This window comes from Plectropomus leopardus, chromosome 11 (genome assembly GCF_008729295.1).
Source record: "Plectropomus leopardus isolate mb chromosome 11, YSFRI_Pleo_2.0, whole genome shotgun sequence".
Classification (NCBI taxonomy): domain Eukaryota; kingdom Metazoa; phylum Chordata; class Actinopteri; order Perciformes; family Serranidae; genus Plectropomus; species Plectropomus leopardus.
The window spans coordinates 20,100,050-20,124,284 of NC_056473.1; the positions used below are offsets into that span (position 1 = coordinate 20,100,050).

General features: G+C 37.4%; 1 protein-coding gene across 1 annotated transcript in view; it reads right to left on the reverse strand.

Moving 5' to 3' along the window:
• Positions 1–24,235, reverse strand: part of fgd4a (FYVE, RhoGEF and PH domain containing 4a) — an 82,429-nt gene that overhangs the window by 14,561 nt on the left and 43,633 nt on the right. Inside the window, exons 3-9 of the mRNA XM_042495951.1 lie at positions 20,183–20,335; positions 19,347–19,569; positions 16,644–17,058; positions 13,435–13,526; positions 13,155–13,301; positions 12,460–12,616; positions 12,087–12,225 (exon numbers count right to left, since the gene is read on the reverse strand). Coding sequence (XP_042351885.1) covers positions 12,087–12,225; positions 12,460–12,616; positions 13,155–13,301; positions 13,435–13,526; positions 16,644–17,058; positions 19,347–19,569; positions 20,183–20,335 — 1,326 coding nt within the window. The remainder of the gene's footprint in view (positions 1–12,086; positions 12,226–12,459; positions 12,617–13,154; positions 13,302–13,434; positions 13,527–16,643; positions 17,059–19,346; positions 19,570–20,182; positions 20,336–24,235) is intronic.

A 24,235-nucleotide genomic window follows, 5' to 3' on the forward strand; every position in this document is an offset into this window, starting at 1 on the left:
TGGCCCAAAAACCATAAAGTAGCATGTTGAAAAATGACCAAAAAAGCAAGGCTATAGTATGGCAAAAATGTCAAAAATTGACATGTCCAAAAAACAGCTGAAAAAAACACTTAGTATAGCATGAGAGGCATGTTATAGTATGCACAGTGTTGAAAAAGCATCCTGAAACAGACCAAAAACCATAAAATAGCATGTTGAAAAAATGACCAAAAAAGCAAGGCTATAGTATGCGAAAATGTCAAAATTTGACCCGTCCAAAAAACAGCTGAAAACCACTTAGAACAGCATGTAGAGGGATGTTATAGTATACACTGTTGATAAAAAAACCCCAAAATTGGCCCAAAAACCATAAAGTAGCATGTTGAAAAACTGACCAAAAAAAGCAAGGCTATAGTATGGCCAAAATGTCAAAATTTGACCTGTCTAAAAAACTGCTGAAAAACCACTTTGTATAGCATATAGAGGCATGTTATAGTATACACTGTTGATAAAAACACCCCAAAAATTGGCCCCAAAACCATAAAGTAGCATGTTGAAAAAATGACCAAAAAAGCAAGGCTATAGTATGGCGAAAATGTCAAAATTAGACATTTCCAAAAAACAGCTGAAAACCACTTAGAACAGCATGTAGAGGGATGTTATAGTATACACTGTTGATAAAAACACCCCAAAATTTGCCCCAAAACCATAAAATAGCATGTTGAAAAAATGACCAAAAAAGCAAGGCTATAGTATGGCGAAAATGTCAAAATTAGGCATTTCCAAAAAACAGCTGAAAACCACTTAGAACAGCCTGTAGAGGGATGTTATAGTATGCAGTGTTGAAAAAGCATCCTGAAACAGACCAAAAACCCATAAAATAAGCATGTTGAAAAAAAAAACCAAAAAAGCAAGGCTATAGTATGCGAAAATGTCAAAATTTGACCCGTCCAAAAAACAGCTGAAAACCACTTAGAACAGCATATAGAGGGGACGTTATAGTATACACTGTTGATAAAAACACCCCAAATTGGCCCCAAAAACCATAAAATAAGCATGTTGAAAAAATGACCAAAAAAGCAAGGCTATAGTATGGCAAAAATGTCAAAAATTGACATGTCCAAAAAACAGCTGCTGAAAACTACTTAGTATAGCATATACAGGCATGTTATAGTATACACTGTTGATAAAAACACCCAAAATTGCCCAAAAACCATAAAGTAGCATGTTGAAAAAATGACCCAAAAAAGCAAGGCTATAGTATGGCGAAAATGTCAAAATTAGACATTCCAAAAAAAACAGCTGAAAACCACTTAGAACAGCCTGTAGAGGGATGTTATAGTATACAGTGTTGAAAAAAAACCATCCTGAAACAGACCAAAAACCATAAAATAGCATGTTGAAAAAACTGACCAAAAAAGCAAGGCTATAGTATGGCGAAAATGTCAAAAATTGAACATGTCAAAAAACAGCTGAAAACCACTTAGAACAGCATGTAGAGGGATGTTATAGTATACACTGTTGATAAAAACACCCAAAATTGGCCCCAAAACCATAAAGTAGCATGTTGAAAAACTGACCAAAAAAGCAAGGCTATAGTATGGCGAAAATGTCAAAATTAGGCATTTCCAAAAAACAGCTGAAAAACCACTTAGAACAGCCTGTAGAGGGATGTTATAGTATGCAGTGTTGAAAAAACATCCTGAAACAGACCAAAAACCCATAAAATAGCATGTTGAAAAAATGACCAAAAAAGCAAGGCTATAGTATGGCGAAAATGTCAAAAATTGAAATGTCCAAAAAACAGCTGAAAACCACTTAGAACAGCATGTAGAGGGATGTTATAGTATACACTGTTGATAAAAAACACCCCAAATTGGCCCAAAAACCATAAAGTAGCATGTTGAAAAAAATGACCAAAAAAGCAAGGCTATAGTATGGCGAAAATGTCAAAAATTGACATTTCCAAAAAAACAGCTGAAAACCACTTAGTATAGCATGAAGAGGCATGTTATAGTATACACTGTTGATAAAAAACACCCCAAATTTGCCCCAAAAACCATAAAGTAGCATGTTGAAAAACTGACCAAAAAGCAAGGCTATAGTATGGCGAAAATGTCAAAATTAGGCATTTCCAAAAAACAGCTGAAAACCACTTAGAACAGCCTGTAGAGGGATGTTATAGTATGCAGTGTTGAAAAAAACATCCTGAAACAGACCCAAAAACCCAGAAAATAGCATGTTGAAAAAATGACCAAAAAAGCAAGGCTATAGTATGGCGAAAATGTCAAAATTTGACCCGTCCAAAAAACAGCTGAAAACCACTTAGAACAGCATATAGAGGGATGTTATAGTATACACTGTTGATAAAAAAACACCCCGAATTGGCCCCAAAACCACAAAAAAGCATGTTGAAAAAATGACTAAAAAAGCAAGGCTATAGTATGGCAAAAATGTCAAAAATTTGACATGTCCAAAAAAAACAGCTGAAAACTACTTAGTATAGCATATACAGGCATGTTATAGTATACACTGTTGATAAAAACACCCAAAATTGGCCCAAAAACCATAAAGTAGCATGTTGAAAAAATGACCAAAAAAGCAAGGCTATAGTATGGCGAAAATGTCAAAATTAGACATTTCCAAAAAAACAGCTGAAAACCACTTAGAACAGCCTGTAGAGGGATGTTATAGTATGCAGTGTTGAAAAAGCATCCTGAAACAGACCAAAAAACCATAAAATAGCATGTTGAAAAAACTGACCAAAAAAGCAAGGCTATAGTATGGCGAAAATGTCAAAAATTGACATCCAAAAAAACAGCTGAAAACCACTTAGAACAGCATGTAGAGGGATGTTATAGTACACACTGTTGATAAAAAAACACCCCAAATTGGCCCAAAAACCATAAAGTAGCATGTTGAAAAACTGACCAAAAAAAGCAAGGCTATAGTATGGCGAAAATGTCAAAATTAGGCATTTCCAAAAAACAGCTGAAAACCACTTAGAACAGCAGCTGTAGAGGGATGTTATAGTATGCAGTGTTGAAAAAACATCCTGAAACAGACCAAAAACCCATAAAATAGCATGTTGAAAAAATGACCAAAAAAGCAAGGCTATAGTATGGCGAAAATGTCAAAAATTGAAATGTCCAAAAAACAGCTGAAAACCACTTAGAACAGCATGTAGAGGGAGGGATGTTATAGTATACACTGTTGATAAAAACACCCCAAATTGGCCCAAAAACCATAAAAATAGCATGTTGAAAAAATGACCAAAAAAGCAAGGCTATAGTATGGCGAAAATGTCAAAATTGACATTTCCAAAAAAACAGCTGAAAACCACTTAGTATAGCATGAAGAGGCATGTTATAGTATACACTGTTGATAAAAAACACCCCAAATTTGCCCCAAAAACCATAAAGTAGCATGTTGAAAAAACTGACCAAAAAGCAAGGCTATAGTATGGCGAAAATGTCAAAATTAGGCATTTCCAAAAAACAGCTGAAAACCACTTAGAACAGCCTGTAGAGGGATGTTATATAGTATACAGTGTTGAAAAAACATCCTGAAACAGACCCCAAAAACCCATAAAACATAGCATGTTGAAAAAATGACCAAAAAAGCAAGGCTATAGTATGGCGAAAATGTCAAAATTTGACCCGTCCAAAAAACAGCTGAAAACCACTTAGAACAGCATATAGAGGGACGTTATAGTATACACTGTTGATAAAAAACACCCCGAATTGGCCCCAAAACCACAAAGAAGCATGTTGAAAAAATGACCAAAAAAGCAAGGCTATAGTATGGCAAAAATGTCAAAAATTGACATGTCCAAAAAAAGCTGAAAACCACTTAGTATAGCATATACAGAGGGATGTTATAGTATACACTGTTGATAAAAACACCCAAAATTGGCCCAAAAACCATAAAGTAGCATGTTGAAAAAAAAAATGACCAAAAAAGCAAGGCTATAGTATGGCGAAAATGTCAAAATTAGACATTTCCAAAAAACAGCTGAAAACCACTTAGAACAGCATAGAGGGATGTTATAGTATACACTGTTGAAAAAACATCCCGAAACAGGCCAAAAACCCATAAAATAGCATGTTAAAAAAATGACCAAAAAAGCAAGGCTATAGTATGGCGAAAAAATGTCAAAAATTGACATTTCCAAAAAACAGCTGAAAACCACTTAGAACAGCCTGTAGAGGGATGTTATAGTATACACTGTTGATAAAAACACCCCAAATTGGCCCAAAAACCATAAAATAGCATGTTGAAAAACTGACCAAAGAAGCAAGGCTATAGTATGGCGCAAAATGTCAAAATTAGGCATTTCCAAAAAACAGCTGAAAACCACTTAGAACAGCCTGTAGAGGGATGTTATAGTATGCAGTGTTGAAAAAACATCCTGAAACAGACCAAAAACCCATAAAATAGCATGTTGAAAAAATGACCAAAAAAGCAAGGCTATAGTATGGCGAAAATGTCAAAAATTGACCTGTCCAAAAAAACAGCTGAAAACCACTTAGAACAGCATGTAGAGGGATGTTATAGTATACACTGTTGATAAAAACACCCCAAATTGGCCCAAAAACCATAAAGTAGCATGTTGAAAAAATGACCCAAAAAAGCAAGGCTATAGTATGGCGAAAATGTCAAAATTGACATTTCCAAAAAAACAGCTGAAAACCACTTAGTATAGCATGAAGAGGCATGTTATAGTATACACTGTTGATAAAAACACCCCAAATTGGCCCAAAACCATAAAGTAGCATGTTGAAAAAACTGACCAAAAAAGCAAGGCTATAGTATGGCGAAAATGTCAAAAATTAGGCATTTCCAAAAAACAGCTGAAAACCACTTAGAACAGCATGTAGAGGGATGTTATAGTATACAGTGTTGAAAAAAACATCCCAAAAACAGTTGGCCCAAAAACCCATAAAATAGCATGTTGAAAAACTGACCAAAAAAGCAAGGCTATAGTATGGCGAAAATGTCAAAAATTGACATGTCCAAAAAACAGCTGAAAACCACTTAGAACAGCATGTAGAGGGATGTTATAGTATACAGTGTTGATAAAAAACATCCCAAATTGGCCCAAAACCCATAAAATAACATGTTGAAAAACTGACCAAAAAAGCAAGGCTATAGTATGGCGAAAATGTCAAAATTAGACATTTCCAAAAAACAGCTGAAAACCACTTAGAACAGCCTGTAGAGGGATGTTATAGTATACACTGTTGATAAAAAAAATCCCAAATTGGCCCAAAAACCATATAAAATAACATGTTGAAAAAATGACCAAAAAAGCAAGGCTATAGTATGGCGAAAATGTCAAAATTGACCCATGTCCAAAAAACAGCTGAAAACCACTTAGTATAGCATATAGGCATGTTATAGTATACACTGTTGATAAAAACACCCCAAATTGGCCCAAAAACCAAAAGTAGCATGTTGAAAAAATGACCAAAAAAGCAAGGCTATAGTATGGCAAAAATGTCAAAATTAGGCATTTCCAAAAAACAGCTGAAAACCACTTAGAACAGCATGTAGAGAGGGATGTTATAGTATACACTGTTGATAAAAACACCCCAAATTGGGCCCAAAAACCATAAAGTAGCATGTTGAAAAAATGACCCAAAAAGCAAGGCTATAGTATGGCGAAAATGTCAAAATTTGACATTTCCAAAAAAAACAGCTGAAAACCACTTAGTATAGCATGAAGAGGCATGTTATAGTATACACTGTTGATAAAAACACCCCAAATTTGCCCCAAAACCATAAAATAGCATGTTGAAAAACTGACCAAAAAAGCAAGGCTATAGTATGGCGAAAATGTCAAAATTAGGCATTTCCAAAAAACAGCTGAAAACCACTTAGAACAGCATGTAGAGGGATGTTATAGTATACACTGTTGATAAAAACACCCCAAATGGCCCAAAAACCATAAAATAACATGTTAAAAAACTGACCAAAAAAGCAAGGCTATAGTATGGCGAAAATGTCAAAATTAGACATTTCCAAAAAACAGCTGAAAACCACTTAGAACAGCATGTAGAGGGATGTTATAGTATACACTGTTGAAAAAACATCCCCGAACAGGCCCAAAAACCCCATAAAATAGCATGTTGAAAAAATGACCAAAAAAGCAAGGCTATAGTATGGCGAAAATGTCAAAATTTGACCCGTCCAAAAAAACAGTGAAAACCACTTAGAACAGCATATAGAGGGATGTTATAGTATACACTGTTGATAAAAACACCCCAAATTGGCCCAAAAACCGTAAAAATAGCATGTTGAAAAAATGACCAAAAAAGCAAGGCTATAGTATGGCGAAAATGTCAAAATTTGACCCGTCCAAAAAACAGCAGCTGAAAACCACTTAGAACAGCATGTGTAGAGGGATGTTATAGTATACACTGTTGATAAAAAACATCCCGAAAATTGGCCCAAAACCCATAAAAATAACATGTTGAAAAAAATGACCAAAAAAGCAAGGCTATAGTATGGCGAAAATGTCAAAAATTGACATTTCCAAAAAACAGCTGAAAACCACTTAGTATAGCATGAAGAGGCATGTTATAGTATACACTGTTGATAAAAACCCCAAAATGGCCCCAAAACCATAAAGTAGCATGTTGAAAAAACTGACCAAAAAAGCAAGGCTATAGTATGGCAAAATGTCAAAATTAGACATTTCCAAAAAACAGCTGAAAACCACTTAGAACAGCAGCTGTAGAGGGATGTTATAGTATGCACTGTTGAAAAAACATCCCCAAAACAGATCAAAAACCCATAAAATAGCATGTTGAAAAAATGACCAAAAAAGCAAGGCTATAGTATGGCGAAAATGTCAAAATTTGACCCGTCCAAAAAAACAGCTGAAAACCACTTAGAACAGCCTGTAGAGGGATGTTATAGTATACACTGTTGAAAAAAACATCCTGAAACAGGCCCAAAAACCCCATAAAATAAGCATGTTGAAAAATGACCAAAAAAGCAAGGCTATAGTATGGCAAAAATGTCAAAATTTGACCTGTCCAAAAAACAGCTGAAAACCACTTAGTATAGCATGTAGAGGGATGTTATAGTATACACTGTTGATAAAAAAACATCCCAAATTGGCCCCAAAACCCATAAAATAACATGTTGAAAAAACTGCAAAAAAAGCAAGGCTATAGTATGGCAAAAATGTCAAAATTTGAAATGTCCAAAAAAACAGCTGAAAACCACTTAGTATAGCATATACAGGCATGTTATAGTATACACTGTTGATAAAAACACCCCAAATTGGCCCCAAAACCATAAAGTAGCATGTTGAAAAAAATGACCAAAAAAGCAAGGCTATAGTATGGCGAAAATGTCAAAATTAGGACATTTCCAAAAAACAGCTGAAAACCACTTAGAACAGCATGTAGAGGGACATTATTATAGTATACACTGTTGATAAAAACACCCCAAATTGGCCCAAAACCATAAAGTAGCATGTTGAAAAAAATGCCCAAAAAAGCAAGGCTATAGTATGGCGAAAATGTCAAAATTAGACATTTCCAAAAAACAGCTGAAAACCACTTAGAACATGATAGAGGGATGTTATAGTATACACTGTTGATAAAAACACCCCAAATTGGCCCCAAAACCCATAAAATAACATGTTGAAAAACTGACCAAAAAAGCAAGGCTATAGTATGGCGAAAATGTCAAAATAGGCATTTCCAAAAAACAGCTGAAAACCACTTAGAACAGCCTGTAGAGGGATGTTATAGTATACACTGTTGATAAAAAAACATCCCAAATTGGCCCCAAAACCCATAAAATAGCATGTTGAAAAAAATGACCAAAAAAGCAAGGCTATAGTATGGCGAAAATGTCAAAATTTGACCCGTCCAAAAAACAGCTGAAAACCACTTAGAACAGCCTGTAGAGGGATGTTATAGTATACACTGTTGATAAAAACACCCCGAATTGGCCCAAAACCACAAAAATAAGCATGTTGAAAAAATGACCAAAAAAGCAAGGCTATAGTATGGCGAAAATGTCAAAAATTGACATGTCCAAAAAACAGCTGAAAACCACTTAGTATAGCATATACAGGCATGTTATAGTATACACTGTTGATAAAAACACCCCAAAATTGGCCCAAAAACCATAAAGTAGCATGTTGAAAAAATGACCAAAAAGCAAGGCTATAGTATGGCGAAAATGTCAAAATTAGACATTTCCAAAAAACAGCTGAAAACCACTTAGATAGCATGTTGATGGATGTTATAGTATACAGTGTTGAAAAAAACATTCCGAATTGGCCCCAAAACCATAAAGTAGCATGTTTGAAAAAATGACCAAAAAAGCAAGGCTATAGTATGGCAAAAATGTCAAAAATTGACATGTCCAAAAAACAGCTGAAAACCACTTAGTATAGCATATAGAGGCATGTTATAGTATGCAGTGTTGAAAAAAACATCCTGAAACAGACCCAAAAACCCATAAAATAGCATGTTGAAAAAATGACCAAAAAAGCAAGGCTATAGTATGCGAAAATGTCAAAATATGACCCATCCAAAAAACAGCTGAAAACCACTTAGAACAGCATGTAGAGGGACGTTATAGTATACACTGTTGATAAAAACACCCAAAATGGCCCAAAAACCATAAAGTAGCATGTTGAAAAAAACCCAAAAAAGCAAGGCTATAGTATGGCAAAATGTCAAAATTTGAAACGTCCAAAAAACAGCTGAAAACCACTTAGAACAGCCTGTAGAGGGATGTTATAGTATACACTGTTGATAAAAACACCCCAAATTGGCCCCAAAACCATAAAGTAGCATGTTGAAAAACTGACCAAAAAAGCAAGGCTATAGTATGGCGAAAATGTCAAAATTAGGCATTTCCAAAAAACAGCTGAAAACCACTTAGAACAGCCTGTAGAGGGATGTTATAGTATACAGTGTTGAAAAAAACATCCCAACAGGCCCAAAAACCCATAAAATAGCATGTTGAAAAAAAAACTGCCCAAAAAAGCAAGGCTATAGTATGGCAAAAATGTCAAAATTTGACATGTCCAAAAAACAGCTGAAAACCACTTAGTACAGCATGTAGAGGGATGTTATAGTATACACTGTTGATAAAAACATCCCAAATTGGCCCAAAAACCCATAAAATAACATGTTGAAAAAACTGACCAAAAAAGCAAGGCTATAGTATGGCAAAAATGTCAAAAATTTGAAATGTCCAAAAAACAGCTGAAAACCACTTAGTATAGCATATGCAGGCATGTTATAGTATACACTGTTGATAAAAACACCCCCAAATTGGCCCCAAAACCATAAAGTAGCATGTTGAAAAACTGACCAAAAAAACAAGGCTATAGTATGGCGAAAATGTCAAAATTAGACATTTCCAAAAAACAGCTGAAAACCACTTAGAACAGCCTGTAGAGGGACGTTATAGTATACACTGTTGATAAAAACACCCCAAAAAACAGCAGCCCCAAAACCAAAAGTAGCATGTTGAAAAAATGACCATAAAAGCAAGGCTATAGTATGGCAAAAATGTCAAAAATATGACATGTCCAAAAAACAGCTGAAAACCACTTAAATAGCATATACAGGGACGTTATAGTATACACTGTTGATAAAAACACCCCAAAATTGGCCCCAAAACCATAAAGTAGCATGTTGAAAAACTGACCCAAAAAGCAAGGCTATAGTATGGCAAAAATGTCAAAATTAGACATTTCCAAAAAACAGCTGAAAACCACTTAGAACAGCCTGTAGAGGGATGTTATAGTATGCAGTGTTGAAAAAGCATCCTGAAACAGACCAAAAAACCCCAGAAAATAGCATGTTGAAAAAATGACCAAAAAAGGAAGGCTATAGTATGGCACAAATGTCAAAATTTGACATGTTCAAAAATCAGCTGAAAACCACATCGTATAGGATGTAGAGGCATGTTATAGGATACAGTCTTGATAAAACATCCAAAAAAACCATAAAAGAGAATGTTCTAAAAATTACTAAATATGCAAGGCTATAGTATGGCAAAAATGACAAAATATGGCATGTTCAAAAATCAGCTGAAATCCTTGTAGTAAAGCTTACTTAGTACAGCATATACAGGCATGTTATAGGATGCAGTGTTGAAAAAAATAAAAAAAAAAAAAAATTGCCCAAAAACCCATAAAATAGCATGTTGAAAAAATGACCAAAAAAGCAAGGCTATAGTATGGCATAAATGTCCTTTGACATGTCCAAAAAAAACGCTTAAAATCACTGAGTATAGTATGTGGAGGCATGTTATAGTATGCAGTGTTGAAAAAACATACGAAAACGGCCAAAACCCATAAAAGCATAGTTGAAAAAATGACAAAATGTTGCAAAAATAGAGTTGCAATTTGTGTAGCACACTGGTTCTCAAAGTGGGGGCCACAGTCCCCAGAGGGGCGCCAGGGGGAGCCCGGAAACTTTCAGGGGCAAAAGGGGGGGGGGGGGGGGGGGTACACTTATATATATGTATTGAGGCTGAGTATTGTCAAGAACCTCACAATTCAATTTAATTTGGATTCTTTGTGTCACGATTTGATTCGATTTAATATTGATCCAGTTGCTTCGACATCGATTCAGTTAATCCACATAATTCATTAGAATACCTCCTGATATGTGTTAAATAAAGCGTGCATTTAGCCTATCTGTATTGATTTAGAAACTGACACCAAAACTTATTTTACAACTGCATTATTCTTTATTAAATAAAAATGAAAACTAGAACAAATTTAAAGTACAGAAAAGTGCACTTTTTTCCCCTTGGCCGAACTTAACAAAAGTAATAAATAAACATTTATGCAGGATTTGTCAACCTGTATTTGTCTGGATCCACAGCTTTAGCGTTAGCAACAGGCTGCAAAACATCTGCGTGGTGTCGGCTCAGATGCTCACGTGGGTTTGTCGTATTGTTGCAGTGTTTAAACACTGACTCACGAGGCTCACACACGACGTGACTACTATCGACTTCGTGTATCCAAACGTCGGCTTTTAATGTCGGTGCTGATTTTAACCATTGATGTATTATAAGGAAGTCGCTACCTCGCACCACTGTCGCCATTTTTAATGAATCAACAACAACAGACGTTTTTTTGGGTCAAGCGGGGCGTCTGAACAACGTCAATCAGACTCCTGTGGCACTCACACTGCCCCCCACGGGAGCGGGGCGTCATTACAACGGCAATAATCGATTTCGGGATTTTATGAAACGACATTGAATTGGCAAAAATATATTGCAATGCAATGATGACTCGATTTTTTTTTACCCAGCCCTATATATATATATATATATATATATATATATATATATATATATATAATAACAACTAAAAAACACTATTGTGACTATGATTATTTTATTAATGTTACCCATTAATAACGGCGACTACACCAGGCTGATGTAATGTGTTATTTGACCTGCCATAGTCTCAGTGAATGAAGCTCAACTGTAAATTAGGAGCAGTATTAAAAAAATATACACTGTTGGTTTATTTATAGCACAGTAGTTGCAGACAGGAGCAGCAGAATGTCCAGCGCATAAAAAAGTGAAACTAACATACTAACATACTATACTATGATGTTTTTTTCATGACTTTTGATGACATACTATACTATGATGTTTTTTTCATGACTTTTGATGACATACAATACTATGATGTTTTTTTTCATGATTTTGACGACATACTAAACTATGACATTTTTTCATGATTTTGGACAATACATTTTTCATGATTTTTGAGGACACACTACACTACGTTTTTTCATGATTTTGGACAACATAATATACATGACAGTGTTTTCATGATTTTTGATATATACTATAATATGACATTTTTTCAAGATGCTTGACGACAAACTATACTATGACAGTTTTTCATGATTTTGGAAGACACTTTAAACTATTATGTTTTTTCATGATTTTGGACAATATGCTATACTACAACCTTTTTTTATGATTTCTGATGTCACACTGTAATAATACTTTTTTTAATGATTTGTTATAATATACTATACTTTTTTTCCCTGGCGATTTTTGATGACATACTATGCCATACTTTGCTGACTTACTTTCTGAATCTCGTCTGTCAGGGTCGTCCTGCGGCAGCTTCTTCAGATAGTCTTTAAGCAGCATTTCGTAACGAGGGACCCTCTGCACGGGCTCCAACATGTGATGCTGTAGCGTCAGGCAGCCACATACCTCCTGACTCTATCCAGAAACAACCAAAAAATTGTTTTGAGTACTTTGTAAGTTTTGCAACATATATGTGTACGTGAAATATGTTTATCCAACCCTAAACCTATTAGATACTTACACAAACAACACAAGAATGGTGGTTTTCATATAAGTAAGACAGTTCAGCATATTTTGTGGTATTTGAGTTAAGTCGAACCTCTTGCAACTGAATAAAAGAGCATTTGTCTGAACTTTGGTTCGCAGTACCTGTATCTCCTGAATGATGGCCTTGAATTGAGGCGAACGATCAGTCCACTGTTTCAGCAGCTCCATAGCCTTGTCGAAATTCTTCACATACTCTGCATACATCTTGAGGAAGGGTGTGAGTTTCTGCAGGATGTCTCCAATGCGAGGTGTGGACGCCCTGTGTGGACAGAAAAAAGGAGGGAAATGTGGTAGTTTTTATTTGTATCATTTGTTTTTGTGTTTTTACATCACCTTAATGTTACCTATCAAATTATTGCCAACTAATTTGATAATCCATTAATCAGTCTGAGAATTTTTTTTTCAGAAAAAAAATCAAAATTCTAAAAATTCAGCTCCTTAAATGTGAACAATTCCCAGTTTCTTTTACTCCTCTGTGATAGTAAACTGAGTATATTTAGGTTATGGATAGAACAAAACATCTGAGAAGGACATTGGGCTTTGGGAAGCTGATAGACTTTTTTCACCATTTTCTGGTATGTTATAGACCAATCACCAAATCAATTGAGAAAATAATCAAACTGAAAAAATTCATTAATTGCAGCCATATGTTCATGGGTTTGGCTTCATCAACAGCAGCAGCTTTATCATCAATTTTTGAGTGTTGGCTTCAGTATGCACAGACAGTTTGAGGGCAACTGCAGTTTGATGAAGAAGGCTGTTGTGTTTATTGTCACTTAATTACAGCTTAAGCTCACCATTCTCCCATGCGTTTCTCCAGATCTGGAAGCAGAAACTGGCTGTGAAAGGTGTTGATAGAGGAAATGTTGGAGAAGATGTTCTTCACGACCTCCACGGGGAACGTTCCTTTATTTGCCTCCTCCATTAGCTTTACAGTACAGAAACCTAAAAAGAGTTGTATACAAAATGCAAGTGGTGAGTGAGAATTCATTGAAAAGTTAAAAAAAAAAATCTTTCTCTTATGTGCCCTTTTAGACACGGTCAAAAAACAGAAGTGAGCTTTTCACTGAGTTCCTCACCTGGTCCAGCAGGTTAAGTCTTGCTACGTAGGCCTTCTCTGTGTGCAAGAGCTCACTGGCGATCTTAAACAGCTTCTGTTCATTTGTCTCCTGAAAACAGAGGGTATGTTAATGTGTGGTGATCATTGATGAATTAGTGAAGTGTGAAAGTGAATTTATTCTGCTGAGCTGGAGAGTCTGTGGTCTGTTTAATGACTGTTTCAGTCTGATACTCCTCTAATAATGAGTAATGGGTATTGTCATCTAACAAGAACCACCTTCAGAATATATTCAAAAATTGTTTAGTGTTCGGGGGGGTGATTACAATTTAAGGGGGAAATTCAATTTTAAATTGTATGGTTTTCAGACCACCAGAAAAAAAGTTTTTGTTTATTAATCTGTGGACTTAAACTATGGAACGGGTTATGTGTTGAGCTAAAGCAATGTCCAAACATAAACCAGTTTAAAATGATGTATAAAAACAACATTTTCATGAGGTACAGGGATGAAGAGGTGCTTTGACAATCACTGGGTGTTTATAGGGGATACAGTTTTGCTTATTCTATGACTGCTTTGTCTTTCTCTTTTTCTGTAAATAATGACGAAAAATTGTTGAAATTAAATTTTAGTATGTGGGCGTATGTATATATTTAATTACTTATAGTATATTTATATTTATATTTATATTTATATTTATATTTGTTTGTCTGTTTTTTATGTCTGTTTTTGTGCATATTTTCTTTATTTCCTTTTTTACATGTTTGAAATAAAAAAAATCAAATTAAATCAAAAGGAAAATGGGGCCTTATAAGCTTTTTAACACAGCGACTGGAGTGAAACTGGGGTTTGTCGGATGATAATGCAGATTGTTTCAGCTCGGTATTCATTCCCATATCATTGTCAACACAAGTTCCTGTATGGTTCAGGTCGCTGACCTCATTTTAAGACTCTTCACATACACATCACTCTTTAAACAACTGCGAGAGACTAAAGAGCTGGGGAACAACATGTTACATTTTCTACATTTCACTAAGAAAAGTGTAAATTTTATTTATTGTCCTGATTCAGGCTCAACGCCTCAGTGCCTCGTCCGCTGTTTGAGTGCAGCCTCAGGTTAAATCGAGGTTCACTGTTGCTGTATACAGCAGCATGCAGCACTGGTGTGTTTGTCCTTACACTGGGCTGATAATGGGCTGCGCTGCGGCGTTACAGGAGCTCTCAGAAAAGGAAATGAAAATATGGAAGGAGGGAAATGACACCAAATCCAACAAAGACACAGAGGCCAACTGGTGTGACAAACATAACTGTAGCCTCAAAATGTACTCAATAAAACGTCTCACATGCATGCCGATATGATGAAATATGTCTGGTTGTGTTTTGGCAGAAGAACATTTCACGCTACACATAAGGACAAGGAAGAAGTATCCTCCTTTCAAATGATCTGAGAGCAATTAGCGTCAAATTTCTACATAATTAATTTCACAAGACATCCACAATGTTGCTTATTCTCTGGTGAGTTTCAGAGAAAATAGTTTTCTCAACGTGAAGGCTCAGAGTTTTAAAACAACCAAACAAACGTGATATGTTTTTATAATACATTGTTAGTGAATAAACCCAGTGGTCACAATCTTTTTGAGTAGTATAATAATCTGAGCCCCTCCTCAAGTTTCAGATGTCTATGAGTTGTGAGCAGTGACTCATTTGATTTCAGTTGAATAAATACTTTCCCTCTTACAGTCATCACATCATGACCACTCAGGCATATCTTGCAACTCTTTGAAGGCACTAAACCCCAATTTTAGGAACCGCTGGAAAAAAACTACCTGACTGGTGAAAAAAAAAATTGTATGATTTGTTTTTTTTTAAATTGTCCATCGTGAGTGTCCCCGTGTTTTATTATTGTAACGCTATTATTAAATGATCACAGAGACCTGAGTACTTAATTTTGTTCTTCTCATGTATTGCATGACTGGAGTGACAATAAAGAATCCTTGAGTCTCTTTTAAGCACACTTTGCTGCTAATACTTTACTTTTACTTGAGTACAGTTTCCATTGCAGGACTTTTACTTGTAGTGAAGCATTTTTACACGGTTCTACTGGTACTTTTAAGTAAAGGTCCAGTGTGAAAAATTTAGGGGCATCTATTGACAGACATACTTTGTAGTAATACTCATAACTATGTTTTCATTAGTTTATCATCACCTGAAAATAAGAAGAGTTGTACTTTCATTATTTTGAAATGAGCTGTTTACATGTACATCCTGAGGATGTCCTCTTTATGGAGTCCACCATGTTGCCAAAAACAGACAAATAAAACAGCGGCTCTGGATAGGTCCATTTGCTAACCCCTAACCCTAACCATAACCCTACCCTCTCACATTAGCCACTGTCGTTCTCCCACACACTAGTGGCATCTCACTGCTAGATGCCACTAAAACTTAAAACCTGGGCTCTGAGGATTTGCTCCACCAGTGGAAAAAGTACACAAAATGATGACTAACCTGGCAGAATGGAAGTATTTAAGAAGTTGTTTTGTACCAACCAACCCAGAGAGAAGTTATACTGTCTTTTGACTTAATATAATTCCAAACTGCACAAACAAATGACCTGATAAAGAATCCAATAATTGGAACAAAGCCACTTAAACTTAATAACATGCCTTCACTGGCTAATACATTTGACTTGAGATCGAGCACGAGCCCAAATCGAGTTAGGTTTTCACTTGTCAGAGTTCCCTCTCAAGTCAACAACACCAGTAAACATGTTTTTGTTTTTTTGAATATTTTTCTGTGGAGCAATTCATGTCACTGCTCATGTCTCTTCCTCTCTCATACCATCAAGAGTTTGTTTTCAGAGAAGGCAGAGATTGATCCGAACCTAAGATATTTATAATCTGTGGACAACAGCGGGAACCACAGGCTCCCAGGGGGGAAGGTCACTGAGGCATGAACTCAGCTGCTCAAGCATTGGACATCTGTTCAGCCTTTGTAGAAAATAACCACTCGGACGAACACACACACGCTCTTGTAACTCTACCCTTACAATGTTAAAGTAACCCGGAGTTGAATTAGTTCAGAAGATTTAATTAAGATGAAATCCCAGCACAAAAATAAATACTGAGGGGATGTCTATCAGAGATAAACAGCAACACAACTCTGTCAGGCTGCAAATACACAACACAAAGGATGTAAACACACAAATCACTAAGGGCAGCAGAGTGTACGTACCTTCTGGTCGGTGCTCCCTTCTTCATTCCTGTGCTCGCTTTCTATTTTAGTCCCACTGTCCTCGTTCTCAGTGTGGCTCTCTGTACCAGTCCTGTCTGTGTGTGGAGGTGAATGATCATCACTCTGTTCTGTGCTCTCGCACCCCATATCTCCGTTCACCAGCCCTGCAGTCTCTATCGTCACACTGTCATTGATCCTCTCCTGGTTGTCTTCCTTGTCCTGCTCCATCCGAGCTAGCACACTGTTGGCCGCCGATTTGTGGTCATCCTGCGGCGACGCTGGCGCAGAGGAGGAGTGGTTCTCCTTAGTCTCGCTGGTGTCTGTCTGCCTCTGGTAGGGGCGGTGAGCTGGGCTGCAGTTGGACGACTTGCTGCTCTGTTTGATGGGTGAGCTGTCTCTCTTGTTCTCTGCGCTGCTGCAGGAACAGAGGAAAAGGCAAAGGAGGAAGTTGGTAAAGAGCACACAAAAGAGTCAAAAAGAGAAGAGGAAAAGTGTTCACAGGAGTGTGTTCAGGAGCTGCTCAAGCCTGCATGTTGATCAGGGAGTGTGGGACTCGGTGGTAAGCAGAGAGCTTTTGCACTTGTGTGCTAGAGTTAAAAATAAAACTGTGGAGATGCACAAACTTCCTTCTGTCTTACGAGGCTGCTGAGAGCTGGTGTGCTGCAGAGGAAGTGTGCGCGTACAGAAAAGACAGAAGGGAGGTACAGTAATGAGGAGGACAGGAGGAGGGGAGCTACAACACTACTCCCCAGAGATAGATGCTGTCCTACTTCCAAGGAGAACTCACATCATATATTACACTGCAACATCTCTTCCATTCTTTGCTTGAACATGAATGAAATTGAAAAAGCAGAGATCATTTAAAATACAGCACAAGGATGGAATCTCAATCAACACAAAAAACACACAATGTCACCATTCATCTGCTTTACATCCTGTACCGGCAGTTGTTCCAGCTGTTTCCCCGCCTTACAGCAAGCAGCTACTGTATCTTAGCTCCGTTTTGCTGATCTTGCTTATCTTGTTAAACTGGTGTCAAATCAGATCAAGGCAAAACTGCTAGCACTGTTTCTATCAGAAAAAAAACATACTTTAAATGCGATCTAACCTTTACTGGTGCTAAAAATGTCAGTCGAGCAGGTGATTTTTTTGCTTCTTGCGCTGAATGTCACTGTCCGGTAGAAACAGGAAGTATGTATAAATAGAGGAACAACAAGAGGCTGGTGAAACACTCCACAGATGAATCACTTCTGGGCTGTAGGCCACCTGAGTGTGCTTGAACGTAAAACAATATCATCCACATATACACCCTCAGAGGAAGACTGAGTAATGCCACAATTAGCTGCTGAGAAATACTCTTTAATACTGCTTTCAGAGCTTCACTTTGTATGTGTAGGTGCACACAGGCAGTTCCTCTTTGCATATAAATAGCACAGTAAGTGCTTTTAAAACAGGCTGAACTCGACAAAGAATTAAGAGCAGCTCCACTTGCCATGTGGCAAGTTCTCTAAGGTGCCTCTAAGGCAGCCAAGTGCCATGTGAACCAGATTAGTATATTAGTAGGCTAATTCTGTTCTCGGAAGCTGCGGGCCTTTCTCTTCTTTCTGTTGCAAGGCCACTAGAGGGCTAATCCCCACAGCAAAGCACAGTCTGAATGAAAAAGATACACCCGACTGCTCTGATTAACCTTACTTCAGAGCTGGAAAATAAGATGAGAGGTGTGGAGAAAGCTGGGGATTCTGCTTAGATTTTGTAATTCTGTTTTCAGGGATGCAGGGCAAAAGATATGAAGTGGGCACGCTACTGCTGCAGACTGAACATTTTTGGGCTCTACTGTATGAGCAGTGGGGACAAGGGCACCATTGTTGTGCCTCTAACTGCTGTCAATAGGCCTCTATTGCATAGACAAAGCTGCAGCTACAATCCAAACTTACATGACTTGCAATAAAACAATACATGATGCACAAAAATAGGGAAACATTGTCAGCCTTGTAGATCCTCCTCACTCACTCTCGCTACATTAAAATAGCTGGTAAGAGCTTGTGTAAAAGTACAGCCGACAGAGTACTTAAATCGCCATGTAACCATGAAGCAACAAGATCAAAGTATAGACATTAAAGTTAAGATAGTCAAAGAGATCCTTCCTACCTCATTCTCCTGGGCTTCATCTCACAACTCTCCCACAACTGAATGAGGAGCTGTGTTTCCCCTCTCCTGTACAAATCTCCTTTCATCCCCTTTGCTAACGCTTGGCTCGTGAAGCATGAGCTAATCTCAGCTTGCTCTGTCTGCGGCTCTTGCCCCGTGCTACTGTCAATGAGTCAGGCTGAAGACTTTAATCAAGGGACTTCTGCTTTTAAATCCCTGAAATAACCGGCATAGGAAACGTTAGGAAAGACAAAAGTTTTCCGTCACTTGTGATTACGACAGGCTGAATGAGGACGTTTTTGTTACAAAAGCTCAAAAAAGCACAAAAAGTGACGTGGATGGAATTATTCAACCAGAAACAGTCTGTCATGGTCAAAAATACATTGCTATGCCAGCCACAAGCTGAATGTTTTGAATCAGCAAAACCTTTCAAGTGAGAGCCACTTTCACTGGATAACATTACAAATCCAAACTGATTTTTTTTCCCAGCATGTACTATAACTTCTCTCAATCAAGGGAAACAATACACACCACCAGAGAGCAGAGAGCTCCTACCTGTTCTCCTCAAAGCGGCTGATGAGATCTGAAACTTTGGATTTTTTCTCCTTGATTTTCTCTCGGTTCACAGCCCCTCTCCCTCCTCCTCCTCCTCCTCCTCCCACTCCTCTCTCCTCCATGCTTTGTGTGCTCATACTCTTCAATAATGGTCTCTGGAAGCGGCCCAACGGGGACGTGATCTCCGTCACCGGGCTCTGGAGATGTGGTGGCTTTGGAGGCACTGCAGAGAAGAAAAAGGAAAAGTTAGAACAACAGAGAGTATCTTGGATGCTGACAGATGCCTCCTTGTAGCTTTCTCATAAGGGAGCATGTTCATACAATGTCTATTTTGACCTGAAGGGGGCGGTATACGCCACCTCAACTGACATCACACACAGAGCACTGAGCTGTATTAAACATCTTAAACATGCGAACCTGCTCTGAGCAGTTTAACTTGTCTCACATGCACGTGTTAGGAATTAAATTCCCTGCATGATTTTCAGAAGCAGAAAGAATGCAGCAGTGTCTCTTGTCTTATCTGTGTGGAATGATTTACTCATCTCAAATAAAAAAGGGAACAAGGCTCAGGGTTCACCGATCCCAGGCCAACTTACATAACTCTATTCCTGTTTTCACTGTTTTCCTGCCACGGGCTGAACATGTTTGGAGTCATACAGTTTACTGTAAGTCCTAAGGCATGGTGAGTGACATCAACGCAGGAGAAAGGTCACCCCAGACGGAACAATTAGTGCACTTGTCATTTCGCTTTCACTTCACATGTGAATCACAGACCTATACAATTGTGTCTACTGACCCTCCCACTCTGCTGCGTTCTGTTTTGAATAGTTATGTACCTTGTGGTTTAGACTGCAGCCAAGGCCTGCTGCCAGAGCTTCTTCCATTGACCAGCCCCCTGCTCCTGTCAGTTGTCCCACTGCTCACCCGACTCAGACACGCCTGCACACTAGGTGGGCTGCTATGATTGCTCGCCGGGCTACTGCCTAGAGCTGAAGGACACAGAGAGAGAGAGAGAGAGAGAAAGAGAGAAAGAGACAGAGACAGAGAGCAGGATCATTACAAAACATCTTGAGTTCAGTCAGACAAAAACATAACACTTCATGTAAACACGAAAACATTAATATTTCCCATTTAGACAGAGGACAGTATGGAAGTGGAGGGAAATGCAAGGAGAAAGGTGGTGAATGATAAAGTAGTGGTCCTCTGTCTGACCATGACCACGTGAACACCCATAACTCTTTTTAAAAACAAAAACACTTTAGCAGATCCATCATTACAAACTTCTGTGTCACAAATCAGAGCACTGCTGTGCCAATACATCGCAGCAGCACACTGTAAGACACAGGCACCAATAATGGTGTAGTCTCTCTGATGATACTGAGGTACAGTTGCATCCTTTCTTTGTTCCATATTTTGAAACTCTTTTTTTCGACATTCTTGTCATCATGCTATACTATGACAATTTTTTTTTTAAAGATTATTATTATGGCATTTTTGCCTTTATTATATAGGACGGATCAGCAGTGTGAAAGGGGGAGAGAGCGGGGATGACATGCAGCAAAAGGCCACAAGCTGGACTTGAACCCGCAACTGCTGCGGCACGGACAGTGCCATTATACATGGAACACCTGCTTAATCCACTAAGCCACTGGACACCTATGACAACTTGACATGCTATATTATGACTTTTTTTTCCAACATTCTGTTCTATGACAATTTGTTCAACATGCTATACTATGATTTTTTTTGACATAGTACATACACTGACCATTGTCAGCATGTTCTACTATGACATTTTGACATTGTGTACTATGAATTTTTTTCATCATGCTTTACAATGACATTTTTTACGACATGCTATACTATGATTCGTTTTCTACATGCTATACTATGACTTTTTTCCGATTTACTATACCAGGACATTTTTTCAATATACTATACCATTAATTTTTTTCATCCTGCTATAATATGATTTTTTTTGACATACTATACTATGACTTTTTTTGACATGCTATATATAAAATTTGTATTCCAGCATGCTATACTATGACATTTCAACAATAATCTTTTTTTTTAACATTTGTTAATAAACCAGTTAATGATTTTAATGAAAAATCATTTCAAAGTATTTTTATACCAAACCTCCTGTGCCCATGCTCCATGTAACAGTCATTCAGAGTGTTGTGCTTTTTTACTTAGCTGTATTGTTTTTTTTCTTTTGCAATGCTGTATTTTGATTTTTTTTTAATATACTATACTATTACTTTTTTGACATGCTCTTCTGTGACAAATTTTCAACATACTACACTGAGACTTGCATGGATTTAGCCATTTCAGCTTCAAGGTTTGCCTCCACCCAAGCAAGTTCCCCTTCTGACACTATTTTGGAAGAACACAGTTGCTGCATCCTGGAGACAGCACCGCCCAAGATGATTGTGATTGGTCTCCAGAAATACAAACAACCCAAAGCCACTATTTTTTTTTCTTAGAGCAGAATTATGATAGTTTCGTCAAGACTTTTCTCCAGCGCTAGCACAGTGTTAAAACGAAAAGCCGAGATAGGTCTGGCTATGTGAGACTAGAGGCCTCCTGATGAATTCTGTGCTACGATTTAGAATTTTCCTTTAAAGGTTGTGAATTGTTATTTAAACTTTCACAGTCTTTGTTTACTTCATTCAAATTCACAACAGCTCAAAAATATTTCAGGGCCCGAGGGATCACTGCAGTTTTACAAAAACAAACAAGGTGAGTCTCATACACGAAGGGAAAATAACTCTTGTATATCATCCCTACATTCAAGGTATATTCATATACAGGGCATACTGCATATATTCATTACTGCAAATATGTCTATGATAAACAGCTGCAGGCTAAATATTTAAGACTGTCAGACAGTTCAGTTGATTATCCAGTTAATGATCCAGTGGATGATCAGGCCCAGCGAGGCTTTTACCCAACCAGCTGGCCACAGATGGTACAGTGTCAGTGTTTAGATAGAGCAGACTGACTGATTTAATGAAGTGACAGACACAGACTGGCAGTGTTTACAGTAGCCTAAATACACCCCTCTCTGACCTCTCTCTCTCACTCACACACACACACACACACACACACATGCATGCACGTGTACGTGCACACACACACACACACACACACACACGCATGTGAAACACTTGTACTTTGGTGAATTTCCATATATGGCCAGTCAGTGCTCTCATTATTTTACAAGGTATAAGTCCATTAGTTTCCATTTAAGGTGGTCACTTAAATGGGTGCATGTGATTTAACAAGTGGCACTGATGTATGGGCTGGATGCAGAAATCAATTCAGCTTTACGCTCGGTCAACTTGTATGGATAAGCAGTATGTGTAGTGGAAAAGCTGTAGAGCGGAGCTTAGAGAATATTTCACAAAGAACAAACAACTTCTGTCTGTTTGTATTTGTATCTGTTCTGTTTTTGCTCATGAAGCTCTACAGTGTGCAGAAATGAAAGTCTGGTCCTTTTCTGTATGACTCTCAGTGATGCTAACATGGAAAGAGACATTTTCCATCTATGAAATATTAATCATTGATTAAAAGTCTTAATTCCTTAATAGACTCCGTCTCATGTCCAAAAATAGATAAAGCTAAAAGCATCTGCACTTATAGAAGCATAAAAAATATAATTTCCACCCTGTTTAACACATACATATCTAGAATCTATAAAACTAATATACAACTAGTTTAATAATTAACTGTTTAAAGATATAGTATGTAACTTTTCCTCTTTAAAATGTCTAAAAATAACTCAACCACTGTTATATATTTTGCTAGGTTGAGAACCAACATTACGCTAAATGTCTCCAACAATGTTCAAACCCAGAGAAATTTGTCATTATAATCAGACACAGTCCCTGTCATTTGGTCATTGTTGCCTGTCATATCTCATGCGGTTGTGCTCATCTGCCAGAAATTGTCAGAAACTGACTTTTTATCCAGTCTTAACCCTAATTTCTTACGATGCATCTTGATTGTTTTTAACTATATTTTGAATGAAAGGTTTTAGTCATCGGATGTCTTGATCTTAAGTTGTAAGAAAAACAAGCTGAGCGAACTTTAGTGACAGCTCAGCTCCAATCCCCGGCATGCAGAACATTATTAGAGAGACATGTTTTTTAACGTGAAACTGCTGTGTTCTGTGTTTTTCCTGGTTTTGATCACCTGGTCAGGTTGTTTTGGAGAGGTAGAGACCTCTGCAGGTAATTTGGCCCTCGGTACAAACATCTGGATCTTAAGTTATCAGAGTAACAAGTTTCATACACTTAGTGGCAGCTTGGCTCCAAATGCTGCTCTGCTGAACAGCATTAAAGAAAAAACTATTTTTAAAGTGAATTGCTTTATTCAGTGTTTTTACTGGTTTAAATCACCAGGTATGTTTATTCTGGAAAGGAGGAGATTTCTGCAGATAATTCAGCTCCCGTTAAAAACCTCCTGAACAATGAACACTGCAGGAATCCTGTGGAATCTTTATTAAATTGGATAATGAAGTGAAAGGTTTTAGGCACTGGACTGCTGGATGACTATTGAAAGATATTAGGCTTTAACAAATTTTTATTTTCACTATTTTCTTACATTTTATGGGCAAACGTTTAGTTGGTTAATGGAGAAAGAAAAGGTTAATTCATACCGAAAACAACAGTTAGCTACAGTCTCACAGTATATCAGCAACTGGTCTCAGAGTAAAACACATCTACTATATATGTAGCACACCCTTCCAGTTTCATGGTTCCAAGCAGTTTGTTTACTGACATTTTTGCTACTTTGTGCCAAATGGTGCTTGAGAGCCCTTATTTTTTCCCTACAGTGATTTTTATCTTACCAATCCTGAAACAGAAAGAGAAAAAAATACC